This window comes from Rhinoraja longicauda, chromosome 3 (genome assembly GCF_053455715.1).
Source record: "Rhinoraja longicauda isolate Sanriku21f chromosome 3, sRhiLon1.1, whole genome shotgun sequence".
Classification (NCBI taxonomy): domain Eukaryota; kingdom Metazoa; phylum Chordata; class Chondrichthyes; order Rajiformes; family Arhynchobatidae; genus Rhinoraja; species Rhinoraja longicauda.
The window spans coordinates 59,884,888-59,910,801 of record NC_135955.1 but is presented as its reverse complement, the minus strand read 5'-3'; the positions used below and the strand labels follow the sequence as shown (position 1 = coordinate 59,910,801).

The window sequence follows — 25,914 nt, the reverse complement described above, 5'->3', positions numbered from 1 at the left end:
TTGTTGAAGTAAATTTGCACATTAATTGATAATCAGCCCGAAAAGGTGGTAATTGGCTTTTATATTTTAACCCCGTCTTAATTTATTAATATAGTTATATAATCTTGCACTTAAATTTAATATATAGTCATTACAGTTCCATCACTGATTTTCTGGCACTCTTGGTTCCAGAGCTTTGCTGGTTTATCCAGCCGGCTAAGGATGTCGCCTATGGGGATAGATGCGCTGGCTCCAGCTGGGCTGGAGTTCCAGAGCCCCGGCCGCAGATTGCAAATTCAACCCACCGATCGGCCATGGAAATCCCGATGAGGTCGAGATTGGCTGCCTTGCCCAGCCTAGGTGCCACATTTTCGGGGAGACTTCCAGGGCGGGGGGATTTCTTGCAGAACCCTTAGCGACCTCTAGCGGCTGAATTGACAAATTGCAATTATCGACTGTTTTGCGGAAAAATGTGAGGCGAAATCCGAATGGTGGAAATGAAATAAGAAAGCGGAAACTTTCCGACAAATTCAGAAGGATTGGGAGGGATGTATGTTCAAGTAGTACACTTTAAATTTTCTTTTTGCCTATTTTAGATTTTTTTCAATTCACGGGCTATCACGTGGCAGTTAATTACTGCTGACAGCAGAAAAAAAAACAAGCAGAGAAAGTAACTCAGCCAGCCAGACGCCATATCTGGAGAACATGGATAGGTGACGTTTCGGGCCGGGACCCTTTTTAACACAGATTTGAGGAGGAGGTGGGAGAAAGCTGGAAGAAACAAGGGAGCTAAAGCCTGGCATGTGATCGGTGGATACAGAGGAGGCGTGGAGGGTGTTTTTGACTGGCAGATAGTTGGACAAAAGCCAGAGATGAAAAGACAGAAAATGTGAGATCAGGATAGGTGGTATGAATTGTAAAGGTTAGCGAAGAAATATATGAGGAGGGAACTGAGGATGGGAAAGAGGACAAATGAGTGTGAATCTGGGTGGGGTACAGGGAAAAGAGGGGAATTAAAAGGATGGGTGGAATGGGGTGAGGGGGTTGTTACCTAAAATTCAAAGTACATACCATTAGGTTGTAAGCTATCCAAGCAGAATGTGAGTTGCTGACCCTCCAACATGTTCTGTTACAATCAGTTATCTGTTTCACAGCCCAGGCTAAAACCAATTTAACATAGACATTTATCCAACAATTTGGAGATTGTCTGGATATATCACAGCTTCAAAAACAGTTACAATCCAAAATAGCTCTATGAGCTTCCTCCTAATCAGCAGATAAGTGAAGGAATGTGCTTTTAACAGGCGTAATTAATAATAACATCAGGTGATACTTTCTTGCCAAATATCTTCCTACCAATGTAGCATTTAGATTCCGTAGATTAATGGTGGATATCGAAGGATTGTTCATTTCCCGAGGGGGAGGGGGAGGGGAAGGGGAGTAGAGGGTGGTGCCCCAATGCAGGAGAGGTTTGGACCCAACAGGTCCACTTGGTCTAGTCTATTCTAACAATTCCCAACTTCACTTTTATGCCGTATGACTGTTAACTGCTAAGGAAATTTCTGTCTTCAAGGAGTTGTCTAAGACTGAAATGATTAACATCTTGTCTCAGAGAATGGTCAATCTTTGCAAGGCTCAGTCGAAGGATTCATTCAAGGCAGAGTTCAAGAGATTTCTGGATCGAGCGAGGTGGGAATAATACTGAAGAATGACTCCAAGATTAAAACACATCTGAGTTTCATGTATGATGGAGCAGGTTTGAATGACTGGACAGTGCATTCCTGCTACCATTTCTTTTGATCTCATATTCTAAGATTGATCAGTTACTACTACCTTCAGAGACCATGTCATGTAGTGTGATTTTCTAAAAAAAAATTCACTGTACGTGTGTAAGACGTATAAAAATTCAGCATTCCAGCGTTTGGTGATTATTTATGTCTGCTTTTAAAAATTCGTTAAATTAAATGCAATCTCTACTTCTAATTGTTTGTGGGGTTCCATTGCTTTTAATTCAGAAATTATAGGATTTGTTTACCTGAAGCCCCAGATTTAAATGAATGAAGTTGATAATCACTTTTAGTTTTGGAAAATCCAAAATCCAAACTTCCTTACAATTGGCACCAGAGTTGAGCCAAATAAACAATAACATTTTGCTTGGTATATAATCTCAGTTATCCAATGTTTTTCCTCTAATAGAGAAGTACTTTGATGAGGGCACAAAAAACTACAGCTACGAAAATCTGGAGCAAGATAAAGAAGAACAGCTGGAGGTTCTCAGCAGATCAGGCAGCATCTGTGGAGGAAAGTAGACAGTCAACGTATTGGGTCAAGTCCCTTCATTTAGACTGGTAAGAAAGTACTTTGATGAATTGTCTTACCCCCGTGAGAAACTACTTTTCTGTAAGGTTCAATAGCTTTCATATCAATCCTGTGTTCTTGCTCGCCAATGACAACTGTTCTCCATAACCGGTTGTCTGTGCGTTCCTCTTCAGCTGTGTATTCTGGTATAGGGTCTGCCACTTCTCTTCCAGTATTGATTGCACTCGGTGTTTCATCTGAAAAGAGAATACTTGAAATAAATACTTCAACATTCAGTTATATATGCAATAGTGTTTCATAAAAGAAGTAGGAATAATGGCGTAGATCATTTTCTAAATGGGGAGAGAATCCAGAAATTGGATGTGCAAAGGGACTTGGAAGTGCTGCTGCAGGATTCCCAAAAAGTTAATCTGCAAGTCGAATCGGTAGTAAAGAAAGCAAATGCTCATGCTAGTCATTTATTTTGAGGGTTTGTACACAAAACAGGGATGTAATGCTGAGGCTCTATAAGATGCTGATCAGGCCACATTTGGAATATTGTGAGCAATTTTGGGCACCATATCTGAGGAAAGATGTGCTGGCTCTGGAGAGGATCCAGAGGAGGTTGACAAGAATGATCCCTGGAATGAACAGGTTAACATGTGATGAGCGTTTAATGATACTGGGCCTGCACTCGCTGGAGTCTAGAACAATGAGGGGTAACCTCATTGAAGCGTACAGAATAGTGAAAGGCTTGGATAGGGTGGATGTGGACAGGATGTTTACACTAGTGAGAGAGTCTAGGACTATAGGTCATAGCCTCAGAATTAAAGGACATTCTTTTAGGAAGATGAGGAGGACTTTTTTCAGTGGGTGGTGAATCTGTGGAGGCAAAGTCAATGGATATATTTAAGGCAGAGATAGATAGATTCTTGATTAGTACAGGTGTCAGAGGTTATGAGGAGAAGGCAGGAGAATGGGGTTAAGAGGAAGAGATAGATCAGCCATGATTGAATGGCGGAGTAGATGTGATGGGCCGAATGTCCTAATTCTGCTCCTGTCACTTATGATCTTATGATTTAAAAGCACAGTGATCCTACAATCGTCTGATGAAACCAACAGATCAACTCTACAGAACAAAAGTACAGCACCTGGAAGCATTGGATTTTTAAAAATTGAAACCTGCAACCACAAGTAGTGGGCTTTTAAGCCATTTAAATGCATTAGTGATCTCAAGAACAACCAATGGACCCAACTCTCTAGAATGCAAGTATCGGGGAGGGCTCCATTGCGTTAGAAAACATGGATGCCAGGGAGGCCTTTAGGTAAGACTGAAGGGTTTATACTGTATTTACTGTTTACGCTCTGAGCTTCATGTGAACAAAGTATTTCTTTACACCCCGATATATATAATAAACTAATCTGTAATCTGGTTAACATTCATCTGGAAAGACAACCAGGTATAGAGCCAGTCAATTAAAGCCTCATGCCTGCTTCCAATTTCTCTAAAATATACTATACGTAATGTTGTCCTCTGGAGTTGTAATGTGGAATGGCAGTCAGGACTACTCTCCACTCACACTGGCTGGAAGTGCATCCAACACTGTAACGTTATACATCCACGTTACAATGCCCCTTGCTTACACGGCCGTTGCACAATAGTTTTCCCTCCAGTTAATATATTTCCATTTCATAATATTTTTCCATTTCTGTCAATCTCCACAAATGTGGCCTGTGGTTTGAAATGTTTTTTTGACCCTTTCCTAAAGCTATAATGGATTTCAAGTGGAGTAAAGAAAGTTATGTGCAAAATGCATTTAATGGGTGAGCTTTGCATCTGTCTTTGCAGAACAAAGTTCAAGCCATGCCACAAAATCAATGATATTGATATCTATTTATATATAAATATAAAAGTCTGAAATATAGTTAAATCACACTACCTTTGAGGATTTATTTTGCCTTTATAACGACATACTAATTTTATTATCATGAATTCCACCGGGTGGCACTTCGATGGCAGCCTCCCCTACAGTCTATCTGCCCTTTTTGATTTTTTTTGGTGAGTTTGAAAGTATATGTTAATGTTCTGTGGTATGTTTTATGTGGCGGGTGGGTGGGGGGGTTGGGCAAACCTTTTTTTCAATCTCTTACCTTGCCGGAAATGCAATTTTTTTCCGGACCGTATCTCCAGTCGTACTGCGGCCTAACATCATGGAGCTGGAGGCCTTGCCTGGGACTGACTTTAAGCCCCACTGCGGGACGTGCCCTTACCATCAGAGCGTGCAATTCCTTGCCAGGAACTGACGCTCGAACCGCGGCTTGCGGACGTTAACGTCAAGGAGCTCGCAGTCTCGGATTGAGACCGAGATAGGGAAGCACCAAAGCCGCACGAAGTTCGACTGGCCCCGACCCGGGGTCCGCTCACCCAGTGCGGGGAAGCTGAGATTCCCCCCCGATACAGGACCTTGATTGCCCTAATGAGGAAGGCCCGCCGCCGGCTATGGGGGGATAAGATTGTCCCGTCAACGGAAGGTTAGAGGCCCCTGTCCGCTGTAGGACAAAGAAGGGAAGAGACTGAACTTTTTTTCGCCTTCCATCACAGTGAGGAATGTGGAGGAGTCACTGTGGTGGATGTTCATGTTAAAATGTATTTTGTGTGTTCTGTTGCTTTTTATTGTTATGACTGTATGGCAAATGAAATTCCTCGTATGTTTCAAAACATACTTGGCTAATAAAGTATGATTATGATTAAAGTATGATTATGATGATTTGTATAAAAAGTCATTGGTGGTTCTGCAGAACTGTGGCTTGCAGTCAGATTTTACAGTTTATATATATTGTTCTTGCCATCTGTCACACTTTATTTAATCTAGCACTACTGCAACGAATGGCTTTATGCTTCTGGTCACTGTTTCTTCATTCCACGTGTGAATGTTAAAACTATTGATAGAAACAGCTGTCACAGTGAATAATTCAGATAAACCAGTGCAACATTTTTTTAAGGAATTTTTAAAACCTCCAATAATTTATTGTATTATCTCTTGCCAAAGATGATAGATATAAATACACATTTGTTCCAGCAGAGTAGTGTTATGAGAATAGTCAGTACGAATTAAATGACTAGAAGATACCTGTCTTGGCATAAGCAATGGTAGCATGGTGACTGAATCTCATCATGGGATTGCACAGTGGAAACAAGAAATTTATAGATGCTGGTTTACAAAAAAAAGACACAAAGTTCTGGATTAACTCAGCAGACCAGGCAGCATCTCTGGAGAATATGGATAGGTGACATCTCAACCTGGGAGCAGATGCAGCAGGGATGGATAAATTGAGAGTACGCGATAGCGTATTTGCAAGAGGCAGGGTGAGAGAAGGTGCAGTCCTGGAGGAATCGGTGGGCAAGGTGGAAGTTAGTAGTAAAGTTAAAGAAATCACTGAGTTCTGCACGGGTGCAGGAGCAGCCCCAATGCAGTCATCGATGTAACAAGGGATGGTATCAGTGCATATTAAAAGTGTAAAGACAGTTTGACATAACCATCAAAAAGGCAGGCATATAGAATCAAGGAACTGCAGATGCTGCCTTACACAAAGTGTTGGAGTGACACTGCAGGTCAGGCAGCATGTCTGGAGAACATGGACAGGCATAACTGGGGCGCATGAAAGTGCCCATGGCTACAGTTTTAACCTGAAGAAATTGAGAGGATCAAAATGAGATATTACTACCAGCACACAAAGCCACACTAACTTATTGATAACCTATCTAGAATTCTGAAGATACAATTGAGCTACTGCCTTACAGCGCCAGACACCCGGGTTCAATCCCAAATAGGGATTGTCTGTACTGAGTTTGTGCGTTCTCCCCGTGACCTGCGTGGGTTTTCTCCGAGATCTTTGGTTTCCTCCAACACTCCAACGGTGTACAGGTTTGTAGGTTAATTGGCTTGGTATAATTGTATAAATGTAAAATTGTCCCTAGTGTGTGTAGGGTAATGTTAATGCACGGGATCGTTGGTCGGTGTGGACTCGAAGGGTCTGTACCCACACTGTATCTCAAAAACCAAAAACTAAAACAATCCCTCGTGCAATCAAGACAGTTTGTAATTTCCATAACACTGTACAATCGCTCAAATTTATATCGGAAACAAGCCAGCAATGGCGGTGGTGCTTCCCCAGAAGGCCGTGCACTGCAAAAAGTGCCTCGAATGCAGCTGAACACTGCTGAGACAGGTAATGCGCTCAGTGAGATATTTTGGGCAGGGGATGGGGATGGCGATTCTGACTTGCAGAACATACTTAAGAGTTTATTCGTGGAGTGCCTGCATTGTGATGGAATTCAGTCCCTTGCGAGGGGTGGCATTGCGACTGATGATGTAGAGTCACTGTGAATAGAGTTGAGGAATTGTAAAGGTAAGAAGACACTAATGGGGGTTATCTACAGACTCCCAAACAGTAGCCTGGATATAGGGTGTAAGTTGGGGTAAGAACCAGCTCTGCTAGGCGGAGGAGAGTGTTTTGATGGGAATTGGCTGGTTCTACGGTCGAGGAAGAAACGGAGGGCTTTGAGACCATCCTTGTGGGGGATGGAAATGTGGAGTGACTGGACATCCATGGTAAAGATGAGGGAGTGGGGGAGTGGGGGCCTGGGAACCGGAAGTTATCGAGGAGATGGAGAGCGTGTGACGTGTCTTGGACGTAGGTAGGGAGGGATTTAACCAGGGGGGGATAGGATGGAGTCGAGGTAGATGGAAATATGTTCGGTGGGACATGAGCAGGCAGAGACAAGGGGTAATAACGGCGCATTTGGATAGTGGTAAAAAGATTGGTAAAAAGTGGTAAAAAGAGTTGTTGCCTTACAGCGAATGCAGTGCCGGAGACTCAGGTTCGATCCTGACTACGGGCGCTGTACTGTAAGGAGTTTGTACGTTCTCCCCGTGACCTGCGTGGGTTTTCTCCGAGATCTTCGGTTTCCTCCCACACTCCAAAGACGTACAGGTATGTAGGTTAATTGACTGGGTAAATGTAAAAATTGTCCCTAGTGTGTGTAGGATAGTGTTAGTGTGCGGGGATCGCTGGGCGGTGCGGACTTGGTGGGCCGAAAAGGCCTGTTTCCGCGCTGTATCTGAAATATGAAATATGAAAATATGAAAATATGAAAAGTCAGCATGGATTTATGAAGGGGAAATCCTGCTTGACTAATCTGGAATTTTTTGAGGATGTGACAAGTAAAATGGACGAAGGAGAGCGAGTGGATGTAGTGTATCTAGACTTTCAGAAAGCCTTTGATAAGGTCCCACACGGAGATTGGTGAGCAAAATTAGAGCACACGGTATTGGGGTATTGACATGAATAGAGAATTGGTTGGCAGACAGGAAGCAAAGAGTAGGAATAAACGGGTCCTTGTCAGAATGGCAGGCAGTGGCGAGTGGAGTGCCGCAAGGCTCGGTGCCGGGGCCACAACTATTTACAATATATATTAATGATTTGGGTGATGGAATTAGAAGTAATACTAGCAAGTTTGTGGATGACACAAAGCTGGGTGGCAGTGTGAACTGCAAAGAAGGTGTTAGGAGTTTGCAGGGTGACTTGGACAGGTTGAGTGAGTGAGCAGATGCATGGCAGATGCAGTATAATGTAAATAAATGTGAGGTTATCCACTTTGGCGGCAAAAACAAGGAGACAGATTATTATCTCAATGGTGTCAGATTAGGTAAAGGGGAAGTGCAACGAGACCTTGGTGTCGTTGTACACCAGTCACTAAAAGTAAGCGTGTATGTACAGCAGGCAGTGAAGAAAGCTAATGGCATGTTGGCCTTCAAAACGAGAGGATTTGAGTATAGGAGCAAAGAGGTCCTTCTGCAGTTGTATAGGGCCCTGGTGAGACCACATCTAGAGTAATGTGTGCAGTTTTGTTCTCCTAATTTGAGGAAGGACGTCCTTGCTATTGAGGCAGTGCAGCTTAGGTTCACGAGGTGAATCCCTGGATGGAGGGATTGGAGAGACTGGGCTTGTATTCACTGGAGTTTAGAAGGATGAGAGGGGATCTTATAGATACGTATAAAATTATAAAAGGACTGGACAAGCGAGATGCAGGAAAAATGTTCCCAATGTTGGGGGAGTCCAGAATCAGGGGACACAGTCTAAAAATAAAGGGGAGGCCATTTAAAACTGAGGTGAGAAGTAACTTTTTCACCCAGAGGGTTATGAATTTGGGGAATTCTCTGCCACAAAAGGCAGTGGAGGCCACTTCACTGGATGGATTTAAAAGAGTTAGGTAGAGCTCCAGGGGCCAGTGGAATCAAGAGATATAGGGAGAAGGCAGGCTGATTATGGATGATCAGCCATGATCACAATGAATGGCGGTGCTGGCTCGAAGGGCCAAAAGGCCTCCTCCTGCACCTATTTTCTATGTTTCTATGTGAGATCAGTGCTTTACATCCTCAGCGTCCACCCTGGGTAGTACGGAACTGGCAAATTTTGCAGCAAAGAGTCAACTACGGTACTCTGAAGCACCAATTGCCACTTTTGATTGTTGTAGTTGACATACGAAAGAAAGAAGAAAGTGTAGGGTATTCCAACATGTACTGTTCTATGTTCAAAGCTTTGCAATGAAGTGCACAACCAGTTTGCTTTCCATACATTTCTTGACTTTTTTGCCTGAAATGTTAGCCTTGCCTAGAGAGATTTTTCTTGCACGGTATTAATTTGAAATTTTGTATAGATTCTGAGATATTTCCATTTCCATTAGATTTGTTTGATTTTCCACCCCTGCTAGTGCAAACAGATGGGATTTTCTGGCACATTACAGACTAACATCCTGTCAAACGTGGGAGATTTATTTAACATTCAGCTGTCCAATCTGCATTTCTAGCTTTATTAATGCCTGTCAGATACCTCAGGCTTGCACACAAACAAAGCAGATCCCAAAGGTTGGCCTCCTTGAATGACATCTTTAATTTTCATAACCCAATCACTCCTCACACTCCAACCTGCCATAAGGCTAGAGTCAAACAGCACAAAAAAACAGGCCCTATCGTCCACCACATCTGTGCTGAGCTTTTTGTCTATCTTTATTAAACCCATTTGCTAGCTTTACAACCATAGCCTCAATGCCTCGTCTATTTAAGTGTCTGGTTAAAAGCCTCTTCAATAGGGTAATTATATCTGATTCCATACCTCCTCTAGCATTGAATTCCAGATATTAAACACTCTTGAACAAAAACACTCATATGATCCCCTTTTAGTCTCTTTCCTCTTGCTTTAAAATGATGCATTCTTTTATTTTATACCATTCCTATGCGAAAAAGATTTTGACCATCTACCTTTTGCATGCCTTTCATAATCTTATTTAATTCTAACAGATCATCTCCTCGTCTTCTTCACTCCAAGCAAAACAAACCCAGCCTATCCAATCCCTCCCCAAATGCAGCCTAAACAATGTCTATAAAGCTGCTTCATAACATCCCGACTACTACACTCAATGGCCTGACCTATGAAAGCAAGTATGACCTATGCATGCCTTCTTTGTCATTCTGTCTACTTGTGTTGCCATTTTCAGTGAATAATGGACTTGGGCCCCAAGATCTCTCTGTACATTAATACTGTTAAGGTGCCCTTAATTGTGTATTTTTCCCTTACATCTGACCTCCTAAAATGCAACACCTCACACTTGTTTGGATAAAACTCCATCTGCCATTTCTCCACCCTTTGGGAGAGGCATTTAAAAGGCTTTTAGATAGGTACATGGATATACAGGGAATGGAGGGATGTGATGCAGGTAAAGGGGATTAATTTGGCATGGCATCATATTCAGCAAGGACATTCTGGGCCAAAGGGTCTGCTCCTGTACTGTACTGTGTTCTAATATGCCAGAGCAGCATTTTATTTTTTAAATACCACTTTTTCACTGAAACCTAATCAATTTCCTTGCTGAAGATTTGCCTTCCTGTTAAATTTCAAGAATCACCACAAACCTAAACTCCAGACCTACACTTAGCCTTTCCTTAGATTTTTCTTTGTCAATTATTTTGCCAACTTGATTTGTCCATTTGAAATAAATTGTTAAAATCCTACACTGAAATAATAGACATCGGCAGCAATGCAATCTATTTACCTGGGAACTATAAATTCTAGTCATGATATTTTTGCAGTCTAAATTTATATCATATTAACTATTCCCATTCATTTGAGAACAGTTACTGACCACATCACAATTTAATGCTTTCTATGGCAAATGTTAAATTAGTTGACTGAAAACAGGAACCAACAACTTGCAAGATATATTTTAGTAATGCTCAAGTTTTAGAGAACTACAATTGAAGCTCTAGTGCAAATTTGACCAGAATTGCAGTTTGGTAATTGCATTGAAATTTTAAGAACAAATTCTCTTCCATAATTATTATCCGAGAGAAACGCTGAAGATCCTGGTGTAGGTATTATTTAAAGATTTGCATTTACTTAAAGGTGACATTTGGAGAATTTTGCAGCTTTTAGCACACCACAATGACATTTCATATCATTGGCAGCCTTTTCCAAGGGCAAAGTGGATCAGTAAGGAAGAAAATATCAGGAAAAATTATGATTTGAAGCTTATTAAGTTGTTATCTGTAATTCTTTCAGGACCACAGCAAACATCTGCATCAAAATATTTTCTACAATGTATAATGACAAAAACAGAATTTGTCGACAAGCTTGAAAACATTTTTTCTTCACCACTGAATAGATTTTGGAGATGTATACAATTACTAATCTGGATTCCTTTCATTTTTTTCCTTATTTTCTGCATGAGAGACACTGACCCATTTTATGCGGTGAGTGTTCAGTGATTAAAAGACTCCTTTGTGCACTCAGTAAATCCACGTACATTTCTTTGATTACAGATGATAAATATTCAATGCCATTTTCATGCCAAATCAGCAGTCCTTGTGGCACTGGCTGTGGCAAAGCGATAGCAGAACATCGTCTGGCACACGAGCGAATGAAGCAGTCCTTTTATAATGTAAAACTAAATGTTTCAAATGTCCAATATAATCCCTGGGATGGAGGGACTGTCACATGAGGAAAGATTGGAAAGACTAGGCTTGTATTCACTGGAGTTTAGAAGGATGGGAGGGGATCTTATAGAGACATATACAATTATAAAAGGACTAGACAAGCTAGATGCAGGAAAAATGTTCCCAATGTTGGGGGAGTCCAGAACCAGGGGACACAGTCTACGAATAAAGGGGAGACCATTTAAAACTCAGGTGTAAAGAAACATTTTCACCCAGAGAGTTATGAATTTGTGGAATTCTCTGCCACAGAAGGCAGTGGAGGCCAATTCACTGGATTAACTTAAAAGAGTTAATAGAGCTCTAGGGGCTAGTGGAATCAAGGGATATGGGGAGAAGGCAGGCACAGGTTACTGATTGTGGATGATCAGCCATGATCACAATGAATGGCCGTGTTGGCTCAAAAGGCCAAATGGCCTCCTCCTGCACCTATTTTCTATGTTTCTATAAACAAAGATAAGCATAAACACATAAGACAGAATTATTTCTTACGAAAATAGAACTCAGAATCATAATGTTATACAGCAGGGAAACAGGCCCTTCGGCCCAATGCATTCATGTCAGCCAAGATCCTAGCTACTGTAGTTAGATTTGTCTGGATTGGCCCATAACACTAAATCTTTCCTGTCCATTAATCTGTCTAAATGTCTTTAACACGTTGTAATTGTACCCGGCCCCTACAAATTCCTCTAGCAGTTCATTCCATTACCCACCTCATTCAATGTGGAAAATGTTGTCCCTCAGGTTCCTTTTAAAACTTTCCCGTCGCACCTTAAATCTATTCCCTCTAGTTTTAGACAGCCCTATCCAGGGAAAAAAATTGCTACCATCCATCTTAAATACCTTCCATCTTATCTATGCCCCTCATGGTCTATATCTCCATAAGGTCACCTCTCAACCACCTGTGGTCTAGGGAATAAAAACCCCAGCCCAGTGAGCCTCTCCTTAGAACACAACCTCTCATTATTCAAATCCCTCAGGGGTTGATGGCAAATATCAAAAACAACTAACCTTTATAGAGCCTCTCACGTAAGTTCAAACCTGAAAAGATTTTATATGCGAAGATATGCAAACACTAAGGTTTGAAAGAAATTGCATGTGTAATTGGAATGTGTTCTGTAGGACTTTGGCTTAATTACTGAAAAATCAGAACCTGATGATGGAGCAGTGGAGATGGTGTTTCTGCAGTGAAGGAGCTGATTCGGAAGTTGGCTACAGAAAAAAAAACCAGGATAGAAAGTTGTAGGAGAGTCAAAATAAAGTATTCAGATCAGGCTGTTTTTGATGATGAATTCCCCTGCAGCAGACAGCAGAGAGAACCCCTGCAGTTACCACAGATGGATTGTGTCGTTTCTAGAAGATGGTAATGATTTAGTATATCTTTCTCCCGTCAGATTTATGTTCAGTTTACTTCATTGTCACGTGTACTGAGGTATAGTGAAAAGCTTTTGATGTGTGCTATCTAGTCAACAGAAAGACAATACATGATTACAATTGAGCCATTTGCAGCATATAGATACATGATAAGGGAATAACGTTTAGTGCAAGGTAAAACCAGCAAAGTCTGATCAAGGATAGTCCGCGGGTCACCAAGAGATAGATAGTAGTTCAGCACTGGTCTCTGATTGTGGTGTGTGATGAGAATGTAGATTTGTGACTATAGCTCTTTGCTACTGAATTTTAGGATTTCAGCAGGGAACCCATCTGTCCCCAAGGCCTTGTTATTTGTTAAGAAGGAACTGCAAATGCCGATTTACACCAATAATACACAAAATGCTGGAGTAAATCAGAGGGACAGGCAGCATCTGTGGATAGAAGGAATGAGTGACATTTCAGGTGGAGACCCTTCTTCAGACGGAAGAAGGGTTTTGACCCAAAACGTCACCCATTCCTTCTCTCCAGAGGTGCTGCCTGTGCCGCTGAGTACTCCTTGCATTTTGAGTCTATCTTGTTATTTGTTAGTTAGCATTTGACCTCTTTGATTTTGTGTCAATCTGAAAAGGTCTTGAAGAGTTCCTTCCAGCAGGCATGCAGTACCTTTTTGTCCCTAATAGGATCACCTACATTCATGGCTCTCACTGGGCTGCTTCTTTTCTTATCTCGGTCGTAGATGATTTTTACTGCACTGAAGAATCCACTCATGCCTAAGGTACTCCATGGCTGTCATTGAGCTTCTAAGCTTCCTCTACTCTCACCATCGATTGTCTGTTCATTTAGTCACATGTTTTCTGCTACTATCCTGTTTTCTGGATTCTGCGGAGCCGTTTCGTTTCGCTTGTGAAATGGTGGAACCAGGAACAGTTTACATTTGTGATTAATTAGTTCCTCAATCACCTATTCCTTACAAATCAGTTCGGGTTCTTCATGGTAAAGAAGCCAAGAGTTTAAGGCTGCACTGTGGCATAGCGGCAGAGCTACTGCCTTACAGTGCCAGAGACCTTGGTTCAATCCTGCCTGTGAGTGCTGGCAGTATGGAGCTTGTACATTCTCCCTGTGACCACTTCAGGTGCTTCTGTTTCCTCCCACACTTCGAAGAGGTTTGAATGTTAATTAGCTTTGGTAAAATTGCAAATTGTCCCTCGTGTGTTGGAGAGTGTTAATGTACAGGGTGATCGCTGGTCAGCGCGGACTCGGTGGGCTGAAGGACCTGTTTCTGTGCTATATCTCCAAAGTATCTCTAAAGTATAAAGTTAATTTAGTAAGTCCAATACCCCCCACGACATAAACTAAGGGGACAGATGCAAAATGTAGTCAGCTCTTTAGATCAACCTGACTGGATTATATCCCTGGACTCATTGTGCAGTTTAGCAGTGGAGGTGTCAAGTGCGTCAACACTTGACCTTCACCCCATTCCCAACTTCCTGATCACAATGTGCAGAAGGATTACTGATTTAATTACAATAATACACAGAAGAACTAAACCAAGTGTTTGGGTCCTACAGATTTTAGACTTTCCCACCCTTCATTGGGACTTGAATCTCTTAAAGAAGAATTATTTGTCCTGCATATGACAAGTTGAGTTTATTGTCAAAGCACAAGTACAGTGCAATACAGGTGCAATGAAAATCTTCCTCAGACAAACACACAAAACATAAAATGTACAAAAATCTGCAAGGCAGTAAAAAAGAAAAAAAGACTGCACAAAAAAGGACACAAGTGCAAAACCCAATTAGAAAAACAAACGGATCCATGATAGTGCAAAAGGTAGACCGTGATGTTCCATTGTCGATGTAGGATAAGAGTTGGGTTAAGAATCTATTAGTTGTAGGAAAGTAGCTGTTCCTGAACTTGGTGGTGTGTGACTTCAAGCTTCTGTATCCCCTGCCCAATGGTAGCAGCAAGAAGAGGGCATGGCCTTGGTGGAAGGATTGGAGGGGGTTGGGAGGAACAGATGTGTCATGGCTGTAAGAGGTATGTATACATCTATGTCACGTGATGGAACACTCCAACAAGAAACAAAGCTGGCTGCATCCGGATTAACTCAGCTTCGAGCTCAGGCTCTCCCTAAATTTTACACTGTTTTACACTTTACATGTTACTGCAATAGGAATGAGGTAGGGTTCACCTCAACTAGATATGGCCAAACACAGTACATTGATTGGAATATTTGATTCACCAGTGACCAAAATAAACTGCAGAACAATATGAAACCCTCCAATCACAAAGTATCAGAATTTAAGGGATCAGAAGAGATGTTAATCCTCATATGGAACATTTTCAACAGCGTTCGTGGTAAATAGTTTTGCAGATGAGAAAAAGGAAACTAAAGTCCTCTGGGTCCTACTGATTCTTAGACTTCTCAATTTCTCCATGGTCTCTAATGGGAATTTTATCCCAAACAGGTGTTATTACAAGAGGATTTAGCTTATAAATCAGCCTGTGATGTTGCATTGAGTTTACAACTTGCAAAGAGTTCCAAAGTGGACAGCAAAGAGTCAGGACACCATTCTGACTCAGCCAGAGGTGCCGTTCAAAGATTCTACAGTCCAAGGAGCTAGCCAAGTCATCAAGTCAACCTCCTCCAATTCATTAGCAAACACAGTGACTTAAGGAGCACACTCCTCAAACAATTGCTCTAACTCTGGTGGGAAATACTAACAAATTCCGATAGAGTTGCCTCTCAGTTTTCTATTAAAATTTTCTCCTCTCACCATAAATCTATGCCCTCTAGTTCTTGATTCCTCTATACTGGGAAAATGACTGTGCATTCACCATATCCACTGCCCTCATGATTTTATACACCCCTATCTTACCATTCCTTTGCCTCCTGTGCTCCAATGAATAAAGTCCTTGCCTGTCCAACCTCCAGCTGTAGTTCAAGCCCTCGAGCCTTGGTAACATCCTCAAAACTTCTCTGCACCGTCAGCTTAATGGCATCTTTCCATGGCAGAGTGACCAAAACTGAACACCATACTCCAAGTGTGAACTAGAGGGCATAGATTTATGGTGAGAGGAGAAAATGTTAATAGAAAACTGAGAGGTAAAGTTTTCATAAAGAAGATGGCGGGTACATGGAATGAGCTGCCAGAAGTAGTAGTTGAGGCATTAATGACATTTAAAAGACATTTGGATAGATACATGGATAGGAAAAGGATTAGAGGCGTATAGACCAAACGCAGACAACTGGGACTAGCTTAGATCAGCCATCTTGATCATCATGGACGAGTTGCACCGATGGCCAGGATCAATGGGGTTGATACCTTCTACCTGTTTCTGTGCTGTAGGACTATGATTCTATAGCTGAAGGGAATAGAGGCAAAATTTACCTTCAAATGGCTGCCAGGAAAATCAAGTGTACACACAGCTGGATTCTGGTGCATCTCTGGCACACGCTTGACCACATACACAAATAAATATAGATGACAGCACCTTGATTAAGACAGACAAGGCCACGGCTTTTTCAGAATTATTATACTGAAGTAATTACAGGGACTGTTAAGCTCTTCATGAAACTACAGAATGGAGCTCACTATAATCCTGCAGCACTATGAAGGATGTTATTACATTGACAAGTTTACGATAAAGCACTGAATGAAGACAATGCAAAAAGTGTAAATGAAAGAAGTAAAAAAGCTGATGTTAAAAGACTAGTCACACATATCAATGTGGCTGCAGAAAATATTTGCACTTATACATCAGGTTTTACAACCTGGAGAACTGGAGCCAGCATATGATAGAATGTCTCCTCACTCATGGATGCAAGTATTACGCATCCTTCCACATCAGATGTATTTTCCTTGTTATTTAGACTTTACAGGTCATCAAGAGATGTTATTAAAATGGAAAATGTGACAGCACCGATGGCCAGGATCAATGGGGTTGATACCTTCTACCGCTGCACCATAGAGAGCATCCTAACACGTGGCATCCCTGTGTGGTACCTCAGCTGCACGGAGGCAGAGAGGAAAGCACTTCAGTGGGTAGTCCATAGAGCTCAGAGGACCATCGGAACACAGCTACCAGCCTTGGAGGGCATCTACAACACACGATTCCTCAGAAAAGCCACCAGCATCCACAAAGACTCTTCACACCCCTGCAACAGTCTGTTCGAACTTCTACCATCGGGCAGACGATGCAAGGCCTTCTACGCCCGCACCTCCAGACTCAGGAACAGCTTCATCCCCAGGGCCATAGCTGCTATGAACCGGTCCTGCTGAGCCGGATGGTCACATCGCACAGTGAACCGGCACAGATCTACTTGCACTTTATTCTGTTTTAAAACTGTTCTAATTTGTTTCATTGGGTTTTTTAAATTAATACTGACTTGCGAATTAATTTATTGCATCGTATGGGATGCGCATTCCCAATCTCATTGTACCCTGTACAATGACAATAAAGATATATTGTATTGTATTGTATCTGATACTGAAGTAATAAATTAGCACAATTTAATGGAAAATGACAGAGGTACTGCAGCCTTCTGGTATTGACACATTACTACTTAAAATGTGAAGAGTTCCTTCTTGTATTCCATTTGCAGTTACTTTCTCTTCTTTCTGATGCAAAATGACTTCTCTCTCAAAATTATGCTATAACAGTTACATTTTTAAGTTGGACATAGACCAGTACAAAAATTAAAAACCAGGGATTTTAACAAGGATATTGCAATTAATAATCTTACAATGCACTGAGCACAGACACATGTCTCCAGTTATCTTTTTTGGGAAGATAATATTAATTGGAAACAGCAATGAAATTCAAAAAATTGTTCTTTTCGCATGAGTCAGTTATTTTAAGTCCCATCTACACAAAGCATATCCATAAAAGACAAAATAATAAAACCAGGAATAAATCAAAAATATATTATTGAAGCAGAATTATGAAGAAACATCCAAAAAAGGAATTGAAATAAGTGTTCAAATTTAATTTGTTTTTACCTTCCCACTCCAGTTCATTCCCCTGCCCTGAATATTCCAGTGAATCTGCTTCATCAGGAGTCTCAAGATCATCTACATTGATGTCAAGATCTTCGGGAGTGTCAAGATTATCATCAGAAAGTATTGAGCCTTCACTCTGATCAAGTGAGAGGCTGATTTCAGGAGCTGTTAGCTTTTTCTTTCCAGGGTGGGATCCATTGAGATCCAGGGAATTTGGTGGCACTGAGTACAAAAGAGGGAAAAATAATTATGTTATTTAGATATCTTGCAAAAAAAAAACTCAATTTGCTGCACTTTGCATTTTGAATTTATAATAATTATGAGAAAAGTGGCAAAAACAAATTTTGTGCAATTTCCATCGCCCCTTTTGGCAATACACTGCATACAAATTAATATATGAATTTAATTACAAAAATAAGATCTTTATTAGGAGGAAACTCTCATCGTCATTAAAAAAATTATGACAAAATTATAAAGAGAACTTTGTTGGATAGAGCATGGCATCTATATTCTGTCCATATGCATAATCCTATAGTAGAATCAACAAATATTAGTTCTTAACATTCAATCTAAAATTATTGCCCAATAAACAGTACAATTAAAGAACTCCATAGAAAATCTGTTTTCCGACAATTGTATTGTTCACCAAAGTAGATCTCAGAGCGCAAACATCAATTGTCAGTCGAAGGATCTGAGCTTGATCAATTAATGATAATGGACAATTTCACCTTAGCATGTTCTGTGGTGCCAACATTGAACTAAATAGGTGAGATTCAGTATACATCTGGTAACTCAAAATTAGACATGCATGATGTGCTAGGGACCATCAGCTACAGCAGGAATGTATTACCCAATAATTTTCAACCTGATGACCATATCCCTTACTTCAATAATGCAAGGCAGAGGATCATTTTGGTTCAATGAGGAGAGCACAAGGATGTGCTGGAAGCAACAGTAGAAATACCAAAACAAATAGGTAACAACTTGGCAAAGCTGTGGCACAGGACTATATACATGATCAAGAGCAAAAACAGCATGCAATAGAGAGAAATTTGTGATCTCATGACCATAGAAGCATACAGCATGGAAATAGGCCCTTCGGTCCAACTTGCCCATGCCGACCATTAGTTCACCTGCCTGCATTTGGCCCATATTCTTCTAAACTTATCCCATCCATGTACCTGTCCAAATGTCTTTTTATAGTACCAGCCACAACCACTTCCTCTTGCAGCTCATTCCATATACCCACCAACCTATGTGTAAAGAAAATGCCCGCAGGTTACTCAGTACATTATCTTCTTTCCGCTCTCACCTTAAACCTATATCATTGGGTTCTGGATTCCCTTACTCTGGGCAAAAGACACTGTGCATTTACCCGATCTATTCCTCTCACGATCTTACACATCTTTATAAGATCACTCCTCATCCTCCTGCGCTCTAAGCAATAAAGTCCTAGCCTGGTCAGCCTCTCCCTGTAGCTCAGGCCCACAAGTTCTGGCAATAGCCTCGTAAGTCTTCTCTGCAGCCTTTCCAGCTTAATAACATTTTTCCAATAACAGGGTGACCAAACCTGAACACAATACTCTCGATGTGGCCTCACTAATGTCTTGTACAACTGTAATGTTATCTTCCAACTTTTATACTCAGTACTCTGATTGATGAAGGCCAATGTGCCGAGAGCCTTTTTGACCACCCTATCTACCTGTGACGCCACTCTCAAGGAACCATGCACCTGCACTCCGAGATCCCTCTGCTCCACAACACTACCCAGAGCCCTGCCATTCATTATGTAGGTCCTGCCATGGTTAGACTTTCCAAAATGCACCACTTCACACTTCCATTCCTCAACCCACCTACCCAACCGATGAAGATCCTGCTGGAGGTTTTCACGACCATCTGCACTATCTACAATACCACCCACTTTAGTTTCGTCTACAAATCAACTAATCATGCCTTGTATGTTCTCATCCAAATCATTGATGTTGATGACAAACAGCAATGGGTCCAGCATTGAACCCTGTGGCATACTACAAGTCACAGGCCTCCAATCCGAAAAACAAATTTCCACCATCATCCTGCTTCATTACAATTTTTTATCCAGTCGGCTAGCTCTCCTTGGATCCAATGTGATCTAATCATCCAGAGCAGCCTACCATGCAAAACCTTATCAAATGTCTTGCTAAAATCCATATAAGAACCATCTACAACTCTTGGCTCATCAACCTTTTTGGTTACATCTTCAAATAAATCAAGCAGCAGCATTCGTGAGACACGATCTCCGATGTACAAACCCGTGCTGACTATCCCTAATCAGCCTTTGTCTATCTAAATGCATATATATCTTATCTCTCAGAACACTCCCTAGTAACTTCCGACCACAGATGTTAGACTTACTGGCCTATTGCTCCCAGGCTTTTCCTTCCTTCCTTTGACCAAGAGGTCAAACCTCCGTAGTCTTTGCCATGTTTAGTCATGAATGATGGTGGACAAATAAACCGCTAGTTGCAGGAGGAGGAGGTTTTAGCTTCTTCATGATGGTAACAACATATGGTACAAAAGGCTAGACTGTAATATTTGCATCTATGTTCAGTTAGAAGTATCGAGTAGTTAATCCATCTCTGCTTCTTCCCACTGTACTCACCATTACAGAAGTCAGTCTTTTGCCTTTTCAATTTGCTCCAGTCTTTCTTACTGGATGTTAGTAGAAGACTTTGCGTGCATGCATGAAGAGTACAGAAATTTTAGTGGGCCGAAGTATTAAGGAGAGTGCAGTGGAGGAATGAAATGGGGCTGCCAGCAAGATTGAGGAAAATCCCCAAATATTTTAAACATATCAAGGAGTATAGGTTATCCTGGGAAAAAGTAGGGTCATTAGGTTTAAACTAGCAATCGGTGCATGCAGCCAGACAATATCGGCAAGCTTTAAATGAATAGTTTTACATCTCTAGGAGGACATGAATTGGCAATGTTTCGCATCGGGGCCGTTCTTCATAAAGCTTAGCAAGAATAAGCCAAGGAATTACAGCCCCAGTGGTAATTTAACACCAGTGGTTATTGGAATTATAAAGTATGACAGAAAATCAGCATCATTTTGTTTTGGGGAGATACAGTTCCATCCAAGACCGCAAGATGTTGCGAGAGAATTGTGGACACTGCCCATTACCAACACACAAATCAACCTCCCTTCCATTGACTCCATTTACACTTCATGCTGCCTCGGCAAGGCCACCAACATTATCAAGAACGAGTCTCAACCCAAAATTGTTAAAACGCACACCTCCAGATTCAGGAACAGCTATGCCCAGGACAGGATGGCCCTGCAGAGAGTAGTGCGTTCGGCAGAACGCACCATGGGAACTACACTCGTCCCCCTGCAGGACCTATACATCAGGAGGTGCAGATCCAGAGCAAGCAAGATCATGAGGGACCCCTGCCACCCCAGTAACGGACTGTTCCAGATGCTACGGTCAGGCAAACGCCTCCGCTGTCACGCTGTGAAAACGGAGAGGATGAGACGGAGCTTCTTCCCACAGGCCATCAGGACTGTCAACTTTGATAACCCCAGAGACTAAATTTTTGTCGACACTTTTTGTGCTATGTTTAGTAACTTATTAACTTTATTTATATGCTGTAACTGTAATTATTTTTGTGCACAACCCGCAGGCATTGCCACTTTCATTTCACTGCACATCGAGTATGTGTATGTGACAAATAAATTTGACTTGACTTGACTTCCCAGCTGTTATCGGGCAACTGAACCATCCTATCAACAACTAGCTGGCTGCGCCATTGTGCTGCTTGCCGATCAGACAATCAGACCATACCTGATTGTTAAAGGTTGCTTGACTGAGGAAAGCCTGGGAAAGTGCTCTGTTTGATTGTTATCTTGTGAAAACAGACCTCCACACATCTCAGATCATTATCCACCTCTACCCATGTTCTGCGACAAGTTTTAGGTTCACTTTCACTGCATTTAATCCACCATCTAAATCTCCATCTACACCCAAACCCCTGCCACATTTCAATCTACCATACAGAGCAAATCTGAAATATTGCTTGGGCCTCTCACGTGACACATTTTATTTTAATCATTAACAACCAGATACAGATATTCTTTGCCAGATACAGATACAGATATTCTTGGCTTGTTAAAAGCCAGAGTTTTATAAGAGTTTAAATTTAAAATATTTGGGTCATAATACATTAGGTTTAGCCATAATGTGTAGGAAGGAACTAAAGATGCTGGTTTATACCAAAGATGAACACAAAATCCTGGGACTTGATGGACCAAATAGACCAAAGGGCTGAATTCTAGGAGTGATGTGAGAGTGACTGTCCTTGAAATCAAAGTAGAATTTGATCGAGGATTGCTTCTACTACTGGAAGGCTGTGACGAGAGATCTACAACAGAAAACTGCAACGTTTGCTGTGTGTATTATTCATAAATGATATAGATCTGAATGTAAGAGGTTTGATTTGTAAGTTCACAAATTACATGAAAATTGGTGCTATTGTTGATGATGTTGCTGAGAGTAGTATCGGAAACAAAGCAACATTGATGTGTAGTAAGATGGAAAAGGCAATTGGAGATAGAAGTCGATCCTAAAAATGTAAGCTGATGCATTTTAGGAGGAGTAGCAAGGCTGGGATATTTTACATGGAATGGGAAGATCCTGGGGAAAGAAAGGAATAAACTAAACTAAACTAACCTTAGTACTCATCTCCATGAATTCTTGAAGATGGGAGCACAGGTAGATTTATTAGCCAGGGTATAAAATATAAGATCAGGGAGGTTTTTGGACAGCTTTACAAAATGTTGTTTAGGCCACAGCTGGAGTACTGTGTGAAGTTCAGGAAGGATGTGATTGCGTTAAAGAGGATGCAGAGCAAACTGGTCAGGATGTTGCCAGGAACGGAATTTTCACTTTTGGGGACAGATTGGATAAATTGGGTTTGCTTTTGTTTGTAACTGAGACGGCAGACAAGGTCTTGATTGAGATATGAAAAGTAATGAGGGGTTTACATTGGGTAGATGGAAAGAACTAGAGGTATCTATAGCTTTTGGTCACATGCTCTTAAATTCTCATGCAGATCAGAATCACATTGTCTGTGATTGCTTGGGATATTTTACTACATTAAGTACACATTATCCAATGCAACAAAGAAGGCATCACTAATTAAGATATTTGTGTACTCAGAGAGTCAGCCCTCACCACATTAATTTTGGGTCCTCAGAAGCTTTTCCACCATCCACATGAATTACTTTGTTCCAGCAAAGGTGTTTGACCATTCAGAGATGTCTTGTCAGTTACAGTGTACTCTCATTGTAAACGTGTAGTTCAATGGAACAATCAGACTTGAAATATCAAAGTATATTATGTCACTGTAGTAAATGTAACCGGTGTTGTGTTTGTCGATCTCTCAGCTGCTTAAGACACTGTTAACCATAGATGCCTTCTCCACAAGATCCTGGAGCTTACTAAGGACAGAATTAATTGAAAAGATGCTTGAGAACAGGTACTTCTTTGTCGAACTGGGTAGTAAGAAGAGCAGATGGCGGAAATTCAAGAACGGACTACCACAGGGAAGTGTGCTTGCACCAATACTCTTCAACATCTGTACTAATGACTAACCTAGAAGTGAAGGTACGTGTCGCTTCATCTATGCAAACAACCTTGGTGTAGCTGCCCAAGACAGTGACTTCAGTACTGAAGAACGACTCTCAAATGCCCTCAACAAACTAACACCTTACTACGAAGAGAATCACCTCCGTGCAAATCCATCAAAGACAAAGGTGTGTGCATTCCATCTGCACAACCGAGAAGCCAAACGGCAACTGAACGTCACCTGGTCTGGTACCCCTCTTGAAAACTGTGATCACCCAGTATATCTAAGAATCACCTTAGATCGTTGTCTCTCCTTCAAGACCCATGTTGAGAAGACAAAAGCTAAAGTCTGTGCAAAACACAACATTGTCAGCAAACTTACTGGAACAAGATGGGGCGCAATTCCTGACACTCTACGATCAACTGCCTTGGCACTTTGCTACTCACCAGCAGAGTATGCATGGACAGTATGGGAAAGATCAGCCCATGCTAAGAAGATTGATCCAGCCATCAATACAACCTGCCGCCTTATCACTGGATGTCTTAGACCAACATCAACTGACAGCCTATACGTACTATCTGGGATAGCGCAACCAGAGATTTGTCGCAGTGCAGCAAGCAGTAGAGAATGCCATCGCCAGACCACAGATGTGCGACATCCCCTATTCGGCCATGAACCCGCAGTCGGCCAAAGTCCAGAAAAAGCTTCCTCAACAAAGTTGAACCAAATGCTGAAGCTGAAGGTACTAGAGTTGCATTATGGGAAGGGAAACTAGCCAATCTCCCATCAACGACATTCATGTCCATAAGTGCCAAAGAAGAACTTCTTCCAGGGGCCGAATCAAGCTGGGCTGAATGGAAATGCCTCAACAGACTGAGAGCTGGTACTGGTCGTTGTAAAGCGACTCTCAAGAAGTGGGGTTATATAGACACTGAAGAGTGTAAGAAAATAACTGCAGATGCTGGTACAAATCGAAGGTATTTATTCACAAAATGCTGGAATAACTCAGCAGGTCAGGCAGCATCTCAGGAGAGAAGGATTGGGTGACGTTTTCGGGTCGAGACCCTTCTTCAGACACTGAAGACGTCATCTGCATATGTGGCACTGAACCACAAACTATGGAGCACCTATTGAGATGTCCTCTATTGGAGCACAAATGCAAACCTGAGGACTTCGCAGAGAACAATGGTATTGCTAAGAGTTGTATTCAGTTTTGGCTGAATCACAATAGCATGTGTGGACACAATAAGAAGTAGTAAATGAAGTGGCATTGAATTTACCTGTTGTTAGCTTTGATCTTAAGAGTATAAAAATATTGATGTACCTTTGAATTTGGAAATTTTTAGTGAGAAAATCTCCTACATAATGTCTGCTTCTGTTGTATAAAGAAATTCATAGCTATAACTTGAGTGTGTCCAGGTGATTCAGGTCTCAATATTAACTAAGCGCATTTACTAATTGTGGATACAATTGATAGGAAAGAATTGGAGTCATTCTACTGTTGTGGAGCACAGGAGGCTGAGGGGTGATCTTATAGAGATGCAAAAAATCACAAGAGGAATAGGTTGGGTAGTCACACAGAGTCTCTTGCTCAGAGTAAGGGAAATCAAGAACCAGAGAACATAGGTTTAATGTGTAGGAACGAACTGGAGATGCTGGTTTAAACTGAAGATAGACCCAAAAAGCTGGAGTAACTCAGCGAGACAGGCAGCATCTCAGGAGAGGAGGAATGGGTAATGTTTCGGGTCGAGACCCTTCAGGCTGAAAGTCACGGGAAAGGGAAACGAGAGATGTAGACGATAATGTAGAGAGATATAGAACAATGAATGAAAGTTATGCAAAAAAGTAATGATGATAAAAGAAACAGGTCATTGTTAGCTGATTTGTTGGGTGAAAATGAGAAGCGGGTGCGACTTGGGTGGGGGAGGGAAGTAGAGAGAGGGAATGTCAGCGTTACTTGAAGTTAAACAAATCAATATTCATACCACTGGGCTGTAAGCTGCCCAAGGGAAATATGAGATGCTGTTCCTCCTATTTGCGTTTAGCCTCACTCTGACAATGGAGGAGACCTAGGACAGAAAGGTCAGTGTGGGAATGGGAAGGAGAATTAATCTGTTTCGCAACCGGGAGATCAGGTAGGTCCAGGTAGACTGGGTGAAGGTGTTCAGCGAAAGGATCGCCCAGTCTATGTTTGGTCTCGCCGATGTATAAGAGTCCACATCTTGAACAATGGATACAGTAGATGAGGCTGGAGGAGGTGCAAGGACCTGCCTAACCTGAAAGGACTGTCGGGGTCCCTGCACAGAGTCGGGGGGAGAGGTATAGGGACAGGTGTTGCATCTCCAACGGTTGCAGGGGAAGGTACCTGGGGAGGGGGTGGTTTGGGTGGGAAGGGATGAGTTAACCACGGAGTTGCAGAGGTCTCTGCAGAAGGTGTAAAGAGGTGGAGATGGGAAGATGTGACTAGTGGTGGGATCTCGTTGGAGGTGGCAAAAATGTCAGAGGATTATGTGTTGTATGCGATGGCTGATGAGGTTAAAGGAGTATGGGGACTCTGACTCTGTTGCGACTAGGGGGAGGGGGAGCAACGGCGGAGCTGCGGG

The 25,914-nt window shown here is 41.8% G+C and overlaps 1 protein-coding gene across 13 annotated transcripts in view; it reads right to left on the bottom strand.

Moving 5' to 3' along the window:
- Nucleotides 1-25,914, bottom strand: part of LOC144592034 (protein prune homolog 2-like) — a 255,624-nt gene that overhangs the window by 44,959 nt on the left and 184,751 nt on the right. For all 13 annotated transcript variants that reach the window (XM_078396228.1, XM_078396229.1, XM_078396232.1 and 10 more), the window contains 2 exons: nt 17,705-17,926; nt 2,358-2,534 (listed from right to left, as the gene is read on the bottom strand). In XM_078396228.1, coding sequence (XP_078252354.1) covers nt 2,358-2,534; nt 17,705-17,926 — 399 coding nt within the window. The remainder of the gene's footprint in view (nt 1-2,357; nt 2,535-17,704; nt 17,927-25,914) is intronic.